A 17207-nucleotide genomic window follows, 5' to 3' on the forward strand; every position below is an offset into this window, starting at 1 on the left:
TTTAATAATTTTAATAATTTTAATAATTTTAATAATTTTAATAATTTTAATAATTTTAATAATTTTAATAATTTTAATAATTTTAATAATTTTAATAATTTTAATAATTTTAATAATTTTAATAATTTTAATAATTTTAATAATTTTAATAATTTTAATAATTTTAATAATTTTAATAATTTTAATAATTTTAATAATTTTAATAATTTTAATAATTTTAATAATTTTAATAATTTTAATAATTTTAATAATTTTAATAATTTTAATAATTTTAATAATTTTAATAATTTTAATAATTTTAATAATTTTAATAATTTTAATAATTTTAATAATTTTAATAATTTTAATAATTTTAATAATTTTAATAATTTTAATAATTTTAATAATTTTAATAATTTTAATAATTTTAATAATTTTATTTTAATAATTTTAATAATTTTAATAATTTTAATAATTTTAATTTTAATTTTAATTTTAATTTTAATTTTAATTTTAATTTTAATTTTAATTTTAATTTTAATTTTAATTTTAATTTTAATTTTAATTTTAATTTTAATTTTAATTTTAATTTTAATTTTAATTTTAATTTTAATTTTAATTTTAATTTTAATTTTAATTTTAATTTTAATTTTAATTTTAATTTTAATTTTAATTAAAATGTAAGTTTTTCTCACAAAATCGCAATGCTTTTTCATTAAATTGCATCAAAAACGTTTTTAATTTTCTTTTTCTTTACTTTTAATGCAATAAGAAAACTTAAAAAGCAAGAAAATCTGTCACGCCATACTTACCAACGCAGCTGTATGTCTTATCCGGATTTAAAATTGGACTCATTTCAAACATACAAATGCACTTGCCATCACGACATTCTGTCTGTTCGGTCATTATCTCGCACTGCTCCGTGAAAAAGCAGCTTTCGTTGACTTTTGCCACTGTAAAAAAAATGAAAATGCCATAAATTAATAAAATAATAATTTTTTGCAGTTACAACAAACACATGGGACCACAAAAAATATTTCAATCCATTAAATACACTCCGGAAACGCAATAAAATTTTAATTTTAACAATTTGCTCTCTCTAATGAAATTCCGCAATTAGTCTACTTTATGGAATATTTTACGTAGAAAAATTATTTTTTGGGGCACGTCATGCAAAAATAATGAACTTCAGTGCAATTTTTCATGATTCGAAAAAAAAATCGAAAAATTTTTTTTATAAATAAATTTCGAATGCACATCATGGCAACATTTTGACCTCTCACGTAATGTTGTTCGACATTCAGTCTATCGAGAGATTATTTTTTTTTGTTGTTATTCAGAGAAAAACGAAAAATTGTCATCATACATTTTCCGGTAGGTATGGCATTTTTGTTATTTTTTGGTTGTCGCGCTACATTCAATTGCATTCCGCATGGAAAATGGCGGAAAAATTAAAAGAGAGAAGGGTATGATTTACAGTCAAAATATTTAACAAACAATTTTTGGTATTTTTGGAAACTTTGTTATGTTCGACAACGGCAGAGCTGTCAAAGTGATCAATTTGATTTAAGTGTGACAAGTTTTTGATGCATTTTGATTATTTAAAAAATAAATAAAAAAAAAAATTAATTTCTGTCTGTTATTCATTTTTTATTTAGAAATAGAGGAGATTTTGACTCTCATTTTAAGTTTTTGGTAAGAAAATTTATTTGAATTTTAAATTTAAGTTTTTTTTCAGTAAAATATGAAATTTTTACTTCAATTTTGAGATTTTGGTAAAAAAAACTTATTTAATTAATTAATTTAATTTAATAATTTTATTTAATTTTTTTTAAATTTAATTTTAAATTTTTTTTCCTAAAAACAGATTTAAAAAAATATTTTTTGTATTTTTGTACATGTTCATAAAATACCAATTTTTTAAAAATATTTACAAAAATTATTTTAAATTAAGATTATTTAATTTTTTAAAGTCAAAATTTATAATTTATATATTAAAAATTGATTAATATTTAATTTAATTTAATTAACTAAATTATTTATTTATTACAATGAAAAATATTTTTTTATAAAATTTATTTTGTGGAAAAATAATTATATATTTTGGAGATATTAATTCTAAGTTTGAGCTTAATTAACCTTAAAATTTCACTTAAGAAAAAGTAAATAATCATTTAAAAAATCTTTAATATTTAAAAAAAATATTATAAAAAAAAATAAAAAAATTTTCTTTAATGAACATTTTATTTACATTTTTTTTTTTATTAAAAAATTTATTTTTTTTTTATTAAAATTTTTTTTTTTATTAAAAAATTTAATTTTTATTTTATTAAAAAAAATTATTTTTTTTTATTTTATTAATTTTAAAATTTAATTTAAAATTTGAAATGTAATTTTAAAAAATTTTATTAATTTTTATTTTATTTTATTAAAAAATTTTTTTTTTTATTTTATTAAAAAAAAATATTTTTTTTTTATTAAAAAAATTATTTTATAAAAATTTTTTTTATATATTTTATTTTCAGAGACTGACTATCAAAAAAGGAACACGTACTTGTAAAAATTATTGATAATAAACGATTCGATTTTCTAAGGAGTTCTTCATTTTCAAAAAAAAAAAAATTATTTAAAGAAAAAGCTTTTTCTCTTAAAGAAAATTTGACGATTTCCATAAAAATTTTAAAATTTACTTCTATGGATAAAAAAAAAACGAAAATGCGCTCAAGTTTTTTTTTCATCAAATTCAAAACTTAAAATTGCGCACCTTCTAAACTCGTAATTTATGTCACCCAAATTAAGCGATTGTTTGAAAAATGTCAAAGCCTGCTGCCGCTTTTTTTTTTGCACAAAAATTTCGTATTGACAACTTTTCCTCGTGCGTCTTAATTTAAACCAAATCGCTCTTCTAAGCAAATCAATTCTTTAACGATTCATTAATTTGTCTCAAATTGTCGAATCCAGATTAAGATGTCAAGCTCACTTGATTATGACATGACGAGTAGTGTGAATGTACGAAGACGGAGAGATAAAAGCCCGTTATTGAAATAGCAATTGAAAAGTACTTTGCCAGGCACTTTAAAAAGCAATCAATGAATTTATTACAAATTGTACTTTGATTGTTTTCCGATTGGGAAGATTTTCTGTGTTGATTTTCCTTCACTTTACAAATATTTTTGCATCGTAAAAACATCTCCGGAGCTTTGTCTTGTCTTGTCTTTCTCTCAACAAATAAATATTTGTCTTCAAAGTCCAATCAATTTCAATTTTCGTTTAATTTCGAAATTCCGAAATCGTCTCTCGAGCCTGCTTCCTGTCGAGGAAAAAAGTAAAATTAAATTAGTGTCAGTCCTCGTCAAACTTGTCACGGAACGATATTTACTCTCCGACTAATTAATAATTTCAGCATAGTTTGTCTTTTAATCAAATTATCAATTCCACAGTTGATGCGAAATATTCAAGCCACACGGAGAGATAAAAGTCAACAGCAACCGACCAATTGAAACAGGCATAAAGTGCGGTTGACGTATCATGTTGTAGCAATCGAATTGTTCAATTGTCCTTTCTCTCTGTGTCTCTGTGATGCTTGCCTTGTTGTGTTTTGTTTAAAATTGTGTCGGAAAATTATATTTTCTGGTTGTTAGGGTGAACAGAAAATTTTATAAAAATTTATATGAAATTTTTTTTTACTTTTTTTTCCATTTTTGAATTAATTTTTTGTTTAAATTAAATTTTTTTTTTTTATTTTTTTCTTTAATTAAAAAATCTAAGTTAAAAAATTAAAAAAAAAATTAATTAAATTCATTTATTATTTTTTTTTAAAAATTAAAACAATTAACGTTTTGACGGCATTGACTTAGGTTTTTCTTCAAAACTATGTCAAAGCAACTTTTGTCAAATCTTGCTCCAAATGGATAAAAATTTGTCAGAGAGCTCTAATTTATCATTTTTAATCATTTTATAACTCAAAACTGCCAAAAAATTGAAACTGAAAAAAAAAAATTTCCTTCGACATAGTTTTGTTTTAAAAACTAAATCAAGAGCAAAAAAACTGTGTCAAAAACTGTGTCAAAGCAACTTTTGTCAAATATTGCTCCAAATGGATAAAAATTTGTCAGAGGGCTCTAATTTATCATTTTTAATCATTTTATAACTCAAAACTTCCAAAAAATTGAAACTGAAAAAAAAATTTTCCTTTGACATAGTTTTGTTTTGAAAACTAAATCAAGAACAAAAAAACTGTGTCAAAAACTGTGTCAAAGCAATTTTTGTCAAATCTTGCTCCAAATGGATAAAAATTTGTCAGAGGGCTCTAATTTATCATTTTTAATCATTTTATAACTCAAAACTGCCAAAAAATTGAAACTGAAAAAAAATTTTTTCCTTTGACATAGTTTTGTTTTGAAAACTAAATCAAGAGCAAAAAAACTGTGTCAAAAACTGTGTCAAAGCAATTTTTGTCAAATCTTGCTCCAAATGGATAAAAATTTATCAGAGGGCTCTAATTTATCATTTTTAATCATTTTATAACTCAAAACTGCCAAAAAATTGAAACTGAAAAAAAATTTTTCCTTTGACATAGTTTTGTTTTGAAAACTAAATCAAGAGCAAAAAAACTGTGTCAAAAACTGTGTCAAAGCAATTTTTGTCAAATCTTGCTCCAAATGGATAAAAATTTGTCAGAGGGCTCTAATTTATCATTTTTAAACATTTTATAACTCAAAACTGCAAAAAAATTGAAACTGAAAAAAATTTTTCCTTTGACATAGTTTTGTTTTGAAAACTAAATCAAGAGCAAAAAAACTGTGTCAAAAACTGTGTCAAAGCAATTTTTGTCAAATCTTGCTCCAAATGGATAAAAATTTGTCAGAGGGCTCTAATTTATCATTTTTAATCATTTTATAACTCAAAACTGCCAAAAAATTGAAACTGAAAAAAAATTTTTCCTTTGACATAGTTTTGTTTTAAAAACTAAATCAAGAGCAAAAAAACTGTGTCAAAAACTGTGTCAAAGCAATTTTTGTCAAATTTTGCTCCAAATGGATAAAAATTTGTCAGAGGGCTCTAATTTATCATTTTTAATCATTTTATAACTCAAAACTGCCAAAAAATTGAAACTGCCTTTGAAAAAATTCAAGAACATAGTTTTGTTTTTGTTTTGAAAACTAAATCAAGAGCAAAAAAACTGTGTCAAAAACTGTGTCAAAGCAATTTTTGTCAAATTTTGCTCCAAATGGATAAAAATTTGTCAGAGGGCTCTAATTTATCATTTTTAATCATTTTATAACTCAAAACTGCCAAAAAATTGAAACTGAAAAAAAATTTTTTCCTTTGACATAGTTTTGTTTTAAAAACTAAATCAAGAGCAAAAAAACTGTGTCAAAAACTGTGTCAAAGCAATTTTTGTCAAATTTTGCTCCAAATGGATAAAAATTTGTCGGAGGGCTCTAATTTATCATTTTTAATCATTTTTAACTCAAAACTGCCAAAAAATTGAAACTGAAAAAAAATTTTTCCTTTGACATAGTTTTGTTTTGAAAACTAAATCAAGAGCAAAAAAACTTGTTGTGTCAAAGCAATTTTTGTCAAAAAATGGATAAAAATTTGTCAGATGGCTCTAATTTATCATTTTTAATCATTTTATAACTCAAAACTGCCAAAAAATTGAAACTGAAAAAAATTTTTTCCTTTGACATAGTTTTGATTTGAAAAATTGTGTCAAAAACTGTGTCAAAGCAATTTTTGTCAAATCTTTTCCAAATGGATAAAAATTTGTCAGAATAATTTATCTTATTTAAACAATTTAATAAAACTTTTTTTAAAAATTGAAACTTTTTTTTTTAATAGTTTTGTTTTAAAAATTTTCAAATTAATTTTTTTAATTAAAAACTGTTCAAAGCCATTTTTTAAAATTAATTATTTTTTTTTTATTAATTAAAAAATTTAAGAAAATTAAAAACTTCAATAAAAATTTATTTTGATTATTTTATATTTTTAAAAACATAATTAATTAATTAATTTTTTTTATTAATTTTTTTTCATTAAATAACTATGAAATTAATTTTGAAAAAATTAAGAAAATTAAATAAAATTTTTATTTTATTTATTTTTTTTAAATAAAAAAAATCACCCTAATTCCATGAAACAACGCATTGTCCAAATAAAAAGTAGGTTACTCACTCAAATGCAGGAAATTTCGTCTCTTGTGTGTCTCCAAACAGTCGTTCAACCAAAGCAAAAACTTTTCATTCGCAATCATCAATAGATAAATTTTTCCCAAAGTTTGGATAACAAGTTGTAATAAAAACATTTATATTGCTTTTTCTGTTATTCTTTTGTGGAAAATGTGGGTTTTCTGACGTAATGCATTCTCGGATTATCTGTTGCGGTTTTTATGCAATTTCCCATCAAGGGACGCCATTTATCTTTGAAATAATCACCAGATGGCGCTTTTACCTTAATAATTGCCTGATCGTGATCACATGCAATTCCAACATTTTCCATTTCAATTCGAGAAACAAAAAGATTTCCAATTAAAGTTTTTCTGTTAGATTTTTAAACTTTTTTTTGCTTCTCTTGAAGGCTTTAAATCGAACGTGTTGGAAGTAATCTCGCGTTAATGACTTGTCATTAGTACATTATCACGTCGTTTTTGCTCTAATACACGCACCACAAACACGAAAATCGAATTTATCGACGTTTTTTGCTAATAATCCGTTAATACTTACATTTTCCGCACTTGTCGAGATGATTCGTTGCGGGAAACCGATCGTCGCACTGACATTTTTTGATGTCTTTGTTGCAAATGGCGTGCGGAAAACCGCATTCCCATGACGAGTCGCACGGGTCTCCGAACTTCTTGGAGCCACGGATTTCGCTGTCTGTGAAAGAAAATGAAAAAAAATTTAGTGAGGAGTTATTTTGAAGAAATTTCTTTAAGTCTTTGAGTCTTGAGGAGTACAAAAATGAGAAAAATACGTTTTGAGGAGTACAAAAATGAGAAAATAAGTCTTGAGGAGTACAAAAAAGAGAAAATAAGACTTGAGAAGTAAAAAAAAGAGAAAATAAAACTTGAGAAGTAAAAAAATGAGAAAATAAGTCTTGAGGAGTAAAAAATGAGAAAATAAATTTTGAGGAGTAAAAAAATGAGAAAATAAATCTTGAGGAGTAAAAAAATGAGAAAATAAGTCTTGAGGAGTACAAAAATGTGAAAAGTCATCTTTTTTTGAACCAACTGAAGTGAATAAACTTATTATTTCGCATGAAAAATGAGGAAAAGTTCTTCGGAAACTTTTATAGCTCATTTTTGATGTACCTAAGATGACAAAGAAAAGTAGTGTGTCGGTGACGGATGTTCGTTCTCTCACGGGTATATTTTCACGAAGCATATGTAGTAACAATAAATCATTTCAAATCATTTCATCTGGAAGACATTATCACCCGCATTTATGGGCACGCTGAGCCATTCAAAAATAATTAGTGCACAAAACGCCGGGCGTCTCCACACAAAATGTCTGTTTTATTGCAAAAGTTTCTCATTTCGTCGCCTTTTGTTTCGTCGTTCATAGCAGAGTTGTTTATGTCGTCGTCCTCTTTTTTTCGTTCGTATGAAAAAAAAAATACCGCTCGACAAAACTTTTGTATATTTTCATATCAAAATACACAAAAGACATGCCACGTGCAACTTGTTTGAATGTTCAACGTACGACACAAGGCAGCAATATAATTTTCATTATTTTGCAATTATGTCATTCCACGTAGTAGTTTATCGCACAGAAGACACACACACACAAAAGAGTATTATCGCCGCTGTTTTGTACATATTTCGAGTTCGATATCGTTTTTCGGGTTTTGAGACAATGGATGTGAATTTGTGTGTGACACTGTCAAGTCACGGACAATGATTTATTTGATTTGTGAGGATTTTCCTTCATGCGGAGAAAATTTTTTCGAAAGTCGTCGAACATGATTTGCAGGATTTTCATGAATAAATGGGTCATTGCGCTGCGAAAGCGGAAACACACGACAGGAAACTATCATTTTGACAAAAGGGAGCGGATTTAATGGGAAATCTGAGGCAATTAATTTTATGCAGGACTCATTTTGCAGGACAATAGGAAAAGATGAGTAATGATACAAGACGAGGATATATGAGGAAAAGTTTTCCATTCAAGTAAGTTTTTTGATTTAAAATTATCATTAGATTATTTTTAATTAATAAATTTAAATAAAAATTTTTGAATAATTTTTTTAATTAATTTAATTTATTAATTTTAAAAAAAATAATATAATTTTATTGAATAATTTAATAATTTTATTTAATTTAATATAATAAATTATATTTATTTTTATTTTTTAATTAATAAATTAAATATCAAATTATTTATTTAAAATTAAATTGTAAAAAAAATATTAAAATATTGGTTTAATTTAATTTTATTTAAATTTTTAATATTTTTAAATAAAATCATAATAAAATATTTTTCAAAAATTTTTAATTTGATAAAATTTTAAATATAATTTTTTAGTTAATTTAAAAAGTTTATTAATTTATTAATTTAAAGAAAAATAAATAAAAAAATAATTTTATAAAAATTTTATTTATTTTTATTTATTTTTTTTTTAAATTAAAGAATAAAATATTAAATTATTTATTTTAAATTAATTTATAAAAAAAAATTATAATGGAAAATTAGTTTAATTTAATTTAAACTTAATTTCATTTAAATTTTAAAATTTGAATATTTTTAAATAAAATAATATAATAAAATATTTTTTTAAAATTGTTTAATTTTTTTTTAATTTTATATTTTAAATAGAATTTTTTAGTTATTTAGTTAATTTAAGAATATTAATTTTTTAATTAAAAAAAATTAATTAACAATTTTATTCTTTTATAAATAATTTTTTTTATATAATTTTTTCTATTATTTAATTAAATATGAAATTTATAATTTTAAATTAATTAATAAATTAAAAAAAAATATTAAAAAATTATTAAATTTATTTAATATTATTTACATATAATTTAATTTAAATTTTAAAATTTTTTTTTAAAAAAAAAAATTTTAAAAAGTTTTTAAATATAAAAAAATTTTAAATAAATTAAATAAATTAATAAAACATTTTTTAATTAATTTTTTAGAAATATTTTTAAATTGATAAACAATAAATTTTCAAAAAAAAAAATTTAGTTGATTTAATAATTATTAATTTGATGGTTGAAAAATTTAAAAAAATTAAAAAAAAAATTTTTTTTTATATAATTAGCATGATCAACAAATAGCGAATTACAAGCAAAATTATTTCAAAATGGCCCGAGGTAAGATTTTAAGCTCAAAAAAATATTTCAATTTATCCAAACCAAGCAAAAAATTATTCCAATTAATCCAAACCAAGCAAATTTAAAAAAATACGAAGCTGTTAAAAAAATTCCCGTATCACATTAAAAGACAACTTTCATCCCTAACTCTAATCTAACTCTAATTAGTCCCCGATATTCTAATTAGAGCATGAATAAAAAATGACCTGAAGATCAGAAAACACGTCGCTTCTTAATCCATTTGAGCTCCATTCCAACTAAGTAGATTAAATTGTCACGAAACTTTCTTGATTGACATTTTTATTCATTTTTTCTCTTTTTATTGAACGACTCTATTAACCTGACGCCTGACACGGATCTGTGTAATTGAACTCTTTTTGTAAAGAACCCCTTTGGAATCAGAATCGCATGCAACATCAGTTGTTGATTCCCACGTCTTTTTATTACTCTCGTTTAACTTTTTTTTTTTTTTTTGAACATCGATAAATTTGCAGTAGTGACAATTACGCGGTTCATTGCACAATTATCGATTTTGAAAAGTTCTCCTCTGCCTTATTATTTGGTTTATCGACGACGAAACATCCTGATGTCGTAAAAAGATACAAAACGAAGGATAAATACTTAGATTTATTCCCTCTTGTCCAATCGTGTCGGAAAAAACAATCGTGTTCGTATTATTTATCAGTAATCTCTCGTATTTTGTTTCCGAGAATTTTTTATTTGTTTAAAAATACGCACTAATAACGATGACACCATCTGGGAGAGATTCCATTCAACATTCGTCGAGCGTAACAACATCGGATTTTTTTTTCGTTTTTTTTTTTTGCTGAAACGACTAAAAATGCTTTGCGAGTACTACAGGTGGGAAAATATTTAAACAACAGTACGAAAAAAAATAACATAAATATATAAAAGTAAACTTTCAGGAAAATCAATATTTTTTTTTGTATGTACGACGACGACGACGACGATGGGGCGAGCAAATACACAAAAGCACGCAACATCAAATAGCACAATATTTCATACGCTTTTTTTTTTGGTGAAACTATACTCGGCGATAATTTTTTTTTTTCAGGTTAGAGTAGAAATGCGATACTCCTTGTCTCACACATTTTTTTCCTTCCTTCCTTCGAGTCTCTGTGGATTTTTGAGTCAATATTTACATTCAAATGAAAAAAAAATCTTCAAAAAAAAATCAACTTTCGTTTCGGGAGAAAATTGATGTCATAACTTTTTCATTAAATTTTGTTCACTTTTTTTGCGTGCAATTTTATCCTTCCTCGAAGCAAGTTGCACGCGAACATAGCGTTAAGGTAGTAGTTGTTGAATGGGGACGTTTATGAGAGCAATTAAAAGCTTATTTTTATACCGAAACTAGTGTTACTCTAATGGCTTATGCGTTAAGAGGCTTTTTTACACGGCGATGTGAAACACGACGACACAAAATTTTTATAGTACGAAAATACGAGGTACATGAGTTTTTATTTCATGGAGTTTTGTGAAAAAAAAGTTACTTGAGCGGATTTTTATTTTAATATTTAATTTTTTTATACATTTAATTTAATTTAATTAATAAATTTTTTTTTTACAATTTTTTTTGAATTTGTTCAAATTCTTAAGAAAAAAGTTCAAAAAAAAAAAAAAAATTAAAAATTTAAAAAATAATTAAAATAAAAAATTTAAATATTTTTTTGAAAATTTTTTTTCAGAAATTTTTAATTTCATATTTTTATTAAATAATTTAATTTTTTATTAATTTTTAAAATTAAAGTTGTCTCCCATCTTTTTCAAAAATAAAAATAATTTAAAAAAAAGTTAAATTAAAATGAAAAAAAATTATTTTAAAAATTAATTTTAATAATGTTATTTTTAATTAAAATTAATTCATAAAAATAAAAATAAATTAATAATTTTGAAGATATTTGAAAAAAATATTTAAATTATTTTAATAAATTATTAAAAAATTTTATTTAAAAATTTTATAAAAAAAAATATTTTTTAATAAATTTTTTAATTTAATTAATTTAATTTAAATAAAAAAAAATAATTTAATTTTAATTTCCATTTAAATTAATTATTTAAAAAAAAATTTAAATTTGTTTAAAATTAAAATTAAAATAAATTAAAAAAAATATTTAAAAAAAATAAATTTAATAAAAAAAATTAATTTAAAAAAATTAATTTAAATAAATAAAAATTTTGAAAAATTTAAGTTTAAGAAAATATTTTTTTTTAAAATGAATTTAAAAAAATATTTAAAAAACTAAAAAAATTTATATTTAATTTAAAAAAAATTAATTAAAAAAAATTAAAATTAATTAATTAAAATTAAAAAAATTAAATTAAATCTAAAATTATTAAAAATAAAAAAATTTAATTTTTAAATAAAATTAAATAATAAAAAAATTCTGATAAGATTTTAAATTTATTTTATTTATTAAATTAATTTTTAAATTTTATTCCAATTTTTTACTTAATTTTTTTTTTTTACAAAAATCTAACTTTAAAAATATTTCTTTAAAATTATTATCTCTAATTTTTTCTCCTTAATTTTTTTTTATTTCCAACCAAAGACATTTCCAACGAAAAATCACATTTTTTCCTCGAAACACGTTTCGTAAAAAAAAACGAGCGAATCATTCAACTCTTAAATATTTTATGTGGTTTAGTTATGGTATAGTGATAAAATACAAACGAAAAAATGGCTCATAAACTGAAAAACTACATTGAAGGTACGCATAAAAAGGGATTTGTATTCCGTTTGCTCACTTTGCTTCCATTCCATTCGCCATTGTGTTACAAATTATGGGTCGATGTACAAATTTTTACGGTTGCTTGTTTGTTACAATGTTTGTATACACTACAACTTAGTTTTATAATGAACGAAACAAATTACCGCCGCTGTTATTTGAACTTCCGAAAAAATGCGAATTAATCCTTATTTTTTTTGTTATTAATTTGATTTTCATTTGTTCGAGCAAAAAAATGGAAGGAGTGAATAATAATTGAACTTTTTGTATACTCAATCAATGTCGTGTCAAGTTTCAGTTTTGTTATTAAAATATTTTGTTTGAACAAAAGTATAAAAGGAAACAAACAACTTTTGTGAGAAGTTTATTTTTTGATTAACGGGAGAAGCAAAGGTCGAGTCGCTGGACCATTTATCATCAACAAGTGGTTCATTTGGAGATGAAGGAACATTTTTTCACAAGGCGGTTAATAATGAAAGAGATTTACGAAGATTTTTCATCATAAAAAACGAAAATCATGTTTTTTGATCGAAAATTACTTATTTAAGGGATCTTAAAGTGTTTTGATGACTTTAAGAAATTTTTTTTATTTAACAAAATTTAGCATATTTTTACTGCTCATTAAAAGTCAATTTCTGTCCAACTTGAATTTTTTATTTAAAAACATAAAATCTGCTTCACAAGTGAATGACTTCCTCTTTTAGGCAGCAAACTTTCATTGTTGTCAGAAACGGAAACCATTCCTTCCATAAAACCACTCAGACAGTCATTCGCAGTGGTTGCTGTCAAGAAAAATGCAAAAACTTCCTCTGTTTCACCGCTTTTTCATTAAAAATTTATTCATATATTCGCTTTTTGTTCTTTTTTTGTTTCAATTTGTGTGTCGTCTTCTTCACCTCTTCTAAATATATTTCCCACAAAAATTTCATGAATATTTTACACACACAAAAAAAATGTTGCTTATTTTCCGTCAGAACGAACTAAAAATTGAAATAATGAAGCTGCACGATAAATTTGTTACTTTAGTCCCGATGAACCGTAAATTTTTCTGCTTAAGAACTGAGCATTGTTACAAAAATCCGGAATTGTCAATAAATAAGTCACATATGAGAAAAGAATTTTTCTTTTCGGGGAAAAACGTTTCAATAAAACATTACACGCAGCAAGTAACATGACATGAATTTGTCAAGTTGAAGATAAATGGGATCAAGTTTATGACACCCTTGAATGTTGTTTAACATGGTAAAGTAGTAGAAGCAAAAAAAAACAAAAAAAAAAGAACCGTTGACAGAGAATTAAATATTAATGCGTATGATGAATATATGGCACTTTTGAGAGATAAACTCGTTTAATGGTCCTCTAATGAAGTCACGCGGAGAATTTGTGGTTGGCTTTGCAATTCATTGTTCTCGGGCAGAATGAGGTTTTTTACTCTTTTAGATGAGGAGGAAGGATTTTCATGAATATTCAACGTTTTTGGATGTATTTTGAAACTTTTGAAGTGTTTGGTAAGTTAATTTGTTTGAGTTTGAACTTCAAAACAAATTTATTTTTTTATATTTATTTCTCATTAAAATTTTCTCAATTTTTCTAAATTTAGATTCAGGACAATATGAACGAAGATTTTAGAAGCTTTCAGGTAAGTTTTGAAATTTTAACTAAATTTTAAAGTCTTTTTCAGTTAATCCAAACCAAGCATAAAATTTATTCCAATTAATTCAAACCAAGCCTTGAGTTATTGTCAGTTTTGTACTCCTTACTATCGAATTAACTAAAATGGTTGTCAGAAATCAATTTTGATGCGTTTTAGTTCTGTAAGTTACTTTATATGGTTTAAATATCCATGAAGAAAAAAAAATTAAAAGCGCCATAAAACTATCGTATAAAACTTTTTTTTCATTTTTTTTTATCAATTTTGAATAATTTTCGTAACTAAAAGCTAAAATTACGATAAATAACTAAAAGTTTTGTCTTCAGCGCCATCTATTGTTTAAAAATTTTAACTTTTGTTCGTAATTGATTTTTAGAGCGCCATCTATAGAAAGAATTTTTTTTTTCAAATTTTTACTATATTGAATAGTTTAAAAAACCAAAAATTTATATAAATGGCTCAAAATTTTATCTTCAGAGCCCTCTATTGTATAAAAACTTTGACTTTTTTACTATATTATAAATTAAAACGCCATCTATCGAAGAAAATACTTTTTTTAAATTTTTATTTTATCATATTTTCAGTTACTTTTGTAAAAAAAACCTAAATTACGATAAATAACTTAAAATTTTGTCTTCAGAAATTTACAGCGCCATCTATCGTATAATAAATTCTTCAGTTTTTCTTCTCAATTTTATTCATTTAAGAATAATTTATGTAAGTAAAAATTTAAAATCCTGAAGAGTATCTCAAAATTTGATCGTCAACGCCCTCTATTTTATGAAAAATTTGACATTCGTTAAATTATCAAATTTAGAGTGCCATCTATTTTTTAAATTCTTTAAAAGATTTTCTTGTCAATATTATTCATTTTAGATAAAAAAAAATATATTAAAATCTGATACTCAAAATTTAATCTTTAGCGCTATCTATCATATAAAAATAATACTTTAGTTCTGTATTGAAAATTTCAAACTTATCAAGAAATGCTTATTTTATTTTCTTTTAGAAATTGTTGATAAAATTTTATACAAAAGCTCTTAATGAAGGTCTTATAGATACTATAGTTTTGAATTGATTCAAGTCAAAAGTCATGATTTTCGTTTAAAAACTTATCCATGTTTTGTTTTCAAGATAATTTATTGAGTCTTTAAGTCTTATTGTCAAAATTTAAAAAAATAAAATTAAAAGAAAATTTTCAACTTACCATACGCCGCCGTCGCATCGGGTCCTCCCAAGTTATAAACGGGAAGTGCGGCACTTCCGAAAGCTGCTTTTGCCGCGACATCGTCACTCGCATCAATGAGCGACGTACTCGCGATGGCAATAACTAAGAACCAAGCGATAAAAACGAAAAAGGGTTGGCGCGACGTAAATGGCTCAAAGCACGTGCCAACGACAAAATCTCGCGAATTGCGATGAAACAATTGATGATCATTCTTGCTGTTGATGTCTAACTTCTTCTCGCTACTGATATAGTTTTTGGTTTTGGCAACCCCATGGTCACTGTGGGGCACGAACGCCCCTTTACTTTTCATAGCTTATTTTCCAATTCTTCATCCATTGTGTGGTGCCCTGTTGTAGGGACTGCAAAGAGAAAAATAGACAGAAACAATAAATAATCGATTTTTTTTATTTCATTTCGTTTCATTATTATTATTATCGAGACGTGCATGCCAAAGTTTCATGCGCTCCATAAATCATACGGAAATTTAACTAAAACTACAAGAAAAGTAAATACAATGAGACTGCAGCTCGTTCTATCTGCATTGAAACACTTAACAACGCAATGAATGAAAATGGTACGATTTCGAAAAAAAAAATTAAAAAATATCAATTTTGACATGAAATTATTTATGATTATTGAAAAACACACAAAATGGTTCATAAAACAGCAATTATTCGCGATATAACGGTGTGTGCGAGATTACTTAACGTCAGGCGATACTTCAGGCGTTCTATTAAAATCTGCGTCATTGTTTGCTTTTTCCATCAAAAAAATTTTTTTCGAGATTGTTGTTGTTTTTTTTTCGTTTCATGTTGCCAAAATAAGCCAACTTAATTCTATCATGCAAAAATTTCATGACGCAACGTTACAAAGACGAAACTCTCTTTTATTTATTTATTTTATTTTATATCATCATTATCGTTGCTGCTATATAATAATGGAAAGTTGAGTGCTGTGTGCGCTGTCATGCTATTTAGCAATCTATAGAATTTCGTTTTTCCCAAAAAAAAAAAAAAATCGCGCGAAGAATCATTTTTATTATTTTTGATTGTGTAATCTCTCTGCATTAATACTCTTTTTTTCTTCACACGTCGACGATCTTCTCCGAATCATGCAAAAAAGCTTTTAAGAACAAAACAAGAAGTAGAAGAAGAAGAAATCAAAGCCGTTTGAAATTGAATCACGTACAAACCGAAATACTCTTCTGACATGTTATGGTTAATGTATTTTTCGGAACTAATTTTCGCCTTTTGTTTTTGTTGTTTTTACTTCTTCGATAATTCCATCTTTTATTTATTAAAAAAACTCGATGAGTTACTCAAGAATTTCCTCAAGGAAAATTTTTTTATGGGCATTAATTAAATTTGCAGTTGTAAAAAAAATGCGTTTAATGTCGTTTAATTTAATGTTCTTGTTATTTTTTTTTTGTTGAAGAGGCGCCAACACGACCAGCCTAGCACATTTAAAATGGAAATGATGGCGCTTTAACTCGAGCGCAAACAACACAATGAACACAGAGCAATCAGCAAACAATGATGCAATAATATTGCAATGTGCAGCAAAAAAAATTAAGTCTATGAGAACGACGAAAGAAATTGAAAGAAAAATGTTTTCGTTCGTAATAAAAATGTGCATTTGGAGAATAGGGATGCCAAGTTGAATGAAACTTGTTAAAATTTACTTGAGCGTATTTTGCTTAAAAAAACTACTTGAATGATTAATTGAAGTAAAAGTGTCAAAATAGGAGATTCGGAATGGTTGAACCTTAAAAAGTGTTGATTTATGGTTATTCATGATTCGTTTAATTCTATTTCGCGTCGCGGATGACTTGGCGAAAAATGCTTTTAAAAGAGGCTTATAGTACTTTTAGTCTTTGATGTTCGTCCTTTTTTAAATAGGCTCCATTCTGCTTCAAAATAAGTCTTTGATAAGATTTGTTTAATATTTTTTTCAACTTTCAATTTTTTAAGAGTTTAGAATTCACAGCCGAGGTCAGTTTTTGTCGACGAAATTTCGTATGCTGGATTGCAGAATCTCAGTAGCCAAGTGTGCTGAAGTAAATGGTCGCTTACTTTTGTTGAAGTTCATTGAGGATGTTCTGTAAAAAGATTTCCATTGTCCATGTACCAAAGTTTTAAATTGTATTAAATCTGAAGTTTTCACTTTTTAATTTTCATTTTTTTTCAATTGTTTACCTGTTTAATTTGGTTACGAGGCAGAGATTATAACTTTTGTGGCAAAAAAAAAATAGACGTGCTTAATTTTTATTAATTTTTTTTT

General features: G+C 24.3%; 1 protein-coding gene across 4 annotated transcripts in view; it reads right to left on the minus strand.

Moving 5' to 3' along the window:
• LOC134834715 (uncharacterized) overlaps window positions 1-17207 on the minus strand; it is a 41938-nt gene that overhangs the window by 14606 nt on the left and 10125 nt on the right. For all 4 annotated transcript variants that reach the window (XM_063849463.1, XM_063849465.1, XM_063849462.1 and 1 more), the window contains 3 exons: window positions 14907-15286; window positions 6705-6857; window positions 792-932 (listed from right to left, as the gene is read on the minus strand). In XM_063849463.1, coding sequence (XP_063705533.1) covers window positions 792-932; window positions 6705-6857; window positions 14907-15237 — 625 coding nt within the window. In that variant the 5' untranslated portion in view covers window positions 15238-15286. The remainder of the gene's footprint in view (window positions 1-791; window positions 933-6704; window positions 6858-14906; window positions 15287-17207) is intronic.

This window comes from Culicoides brevitarsis, chromosome 3, assembly GCF_036172545.1.
Source record: "Culicoides brevitarsis isolate CSIRO-B50_1 chromosome 3, AGI_CSIRO_Cbre_v1, whole genome shotgun sequence".
Lineage (NCBI taxonomy): Eukaryota > Metazoa > Arthropoda > Insecta > Diptera > Ceratopogonidae > Culicoides > Culicoides brevitarsis.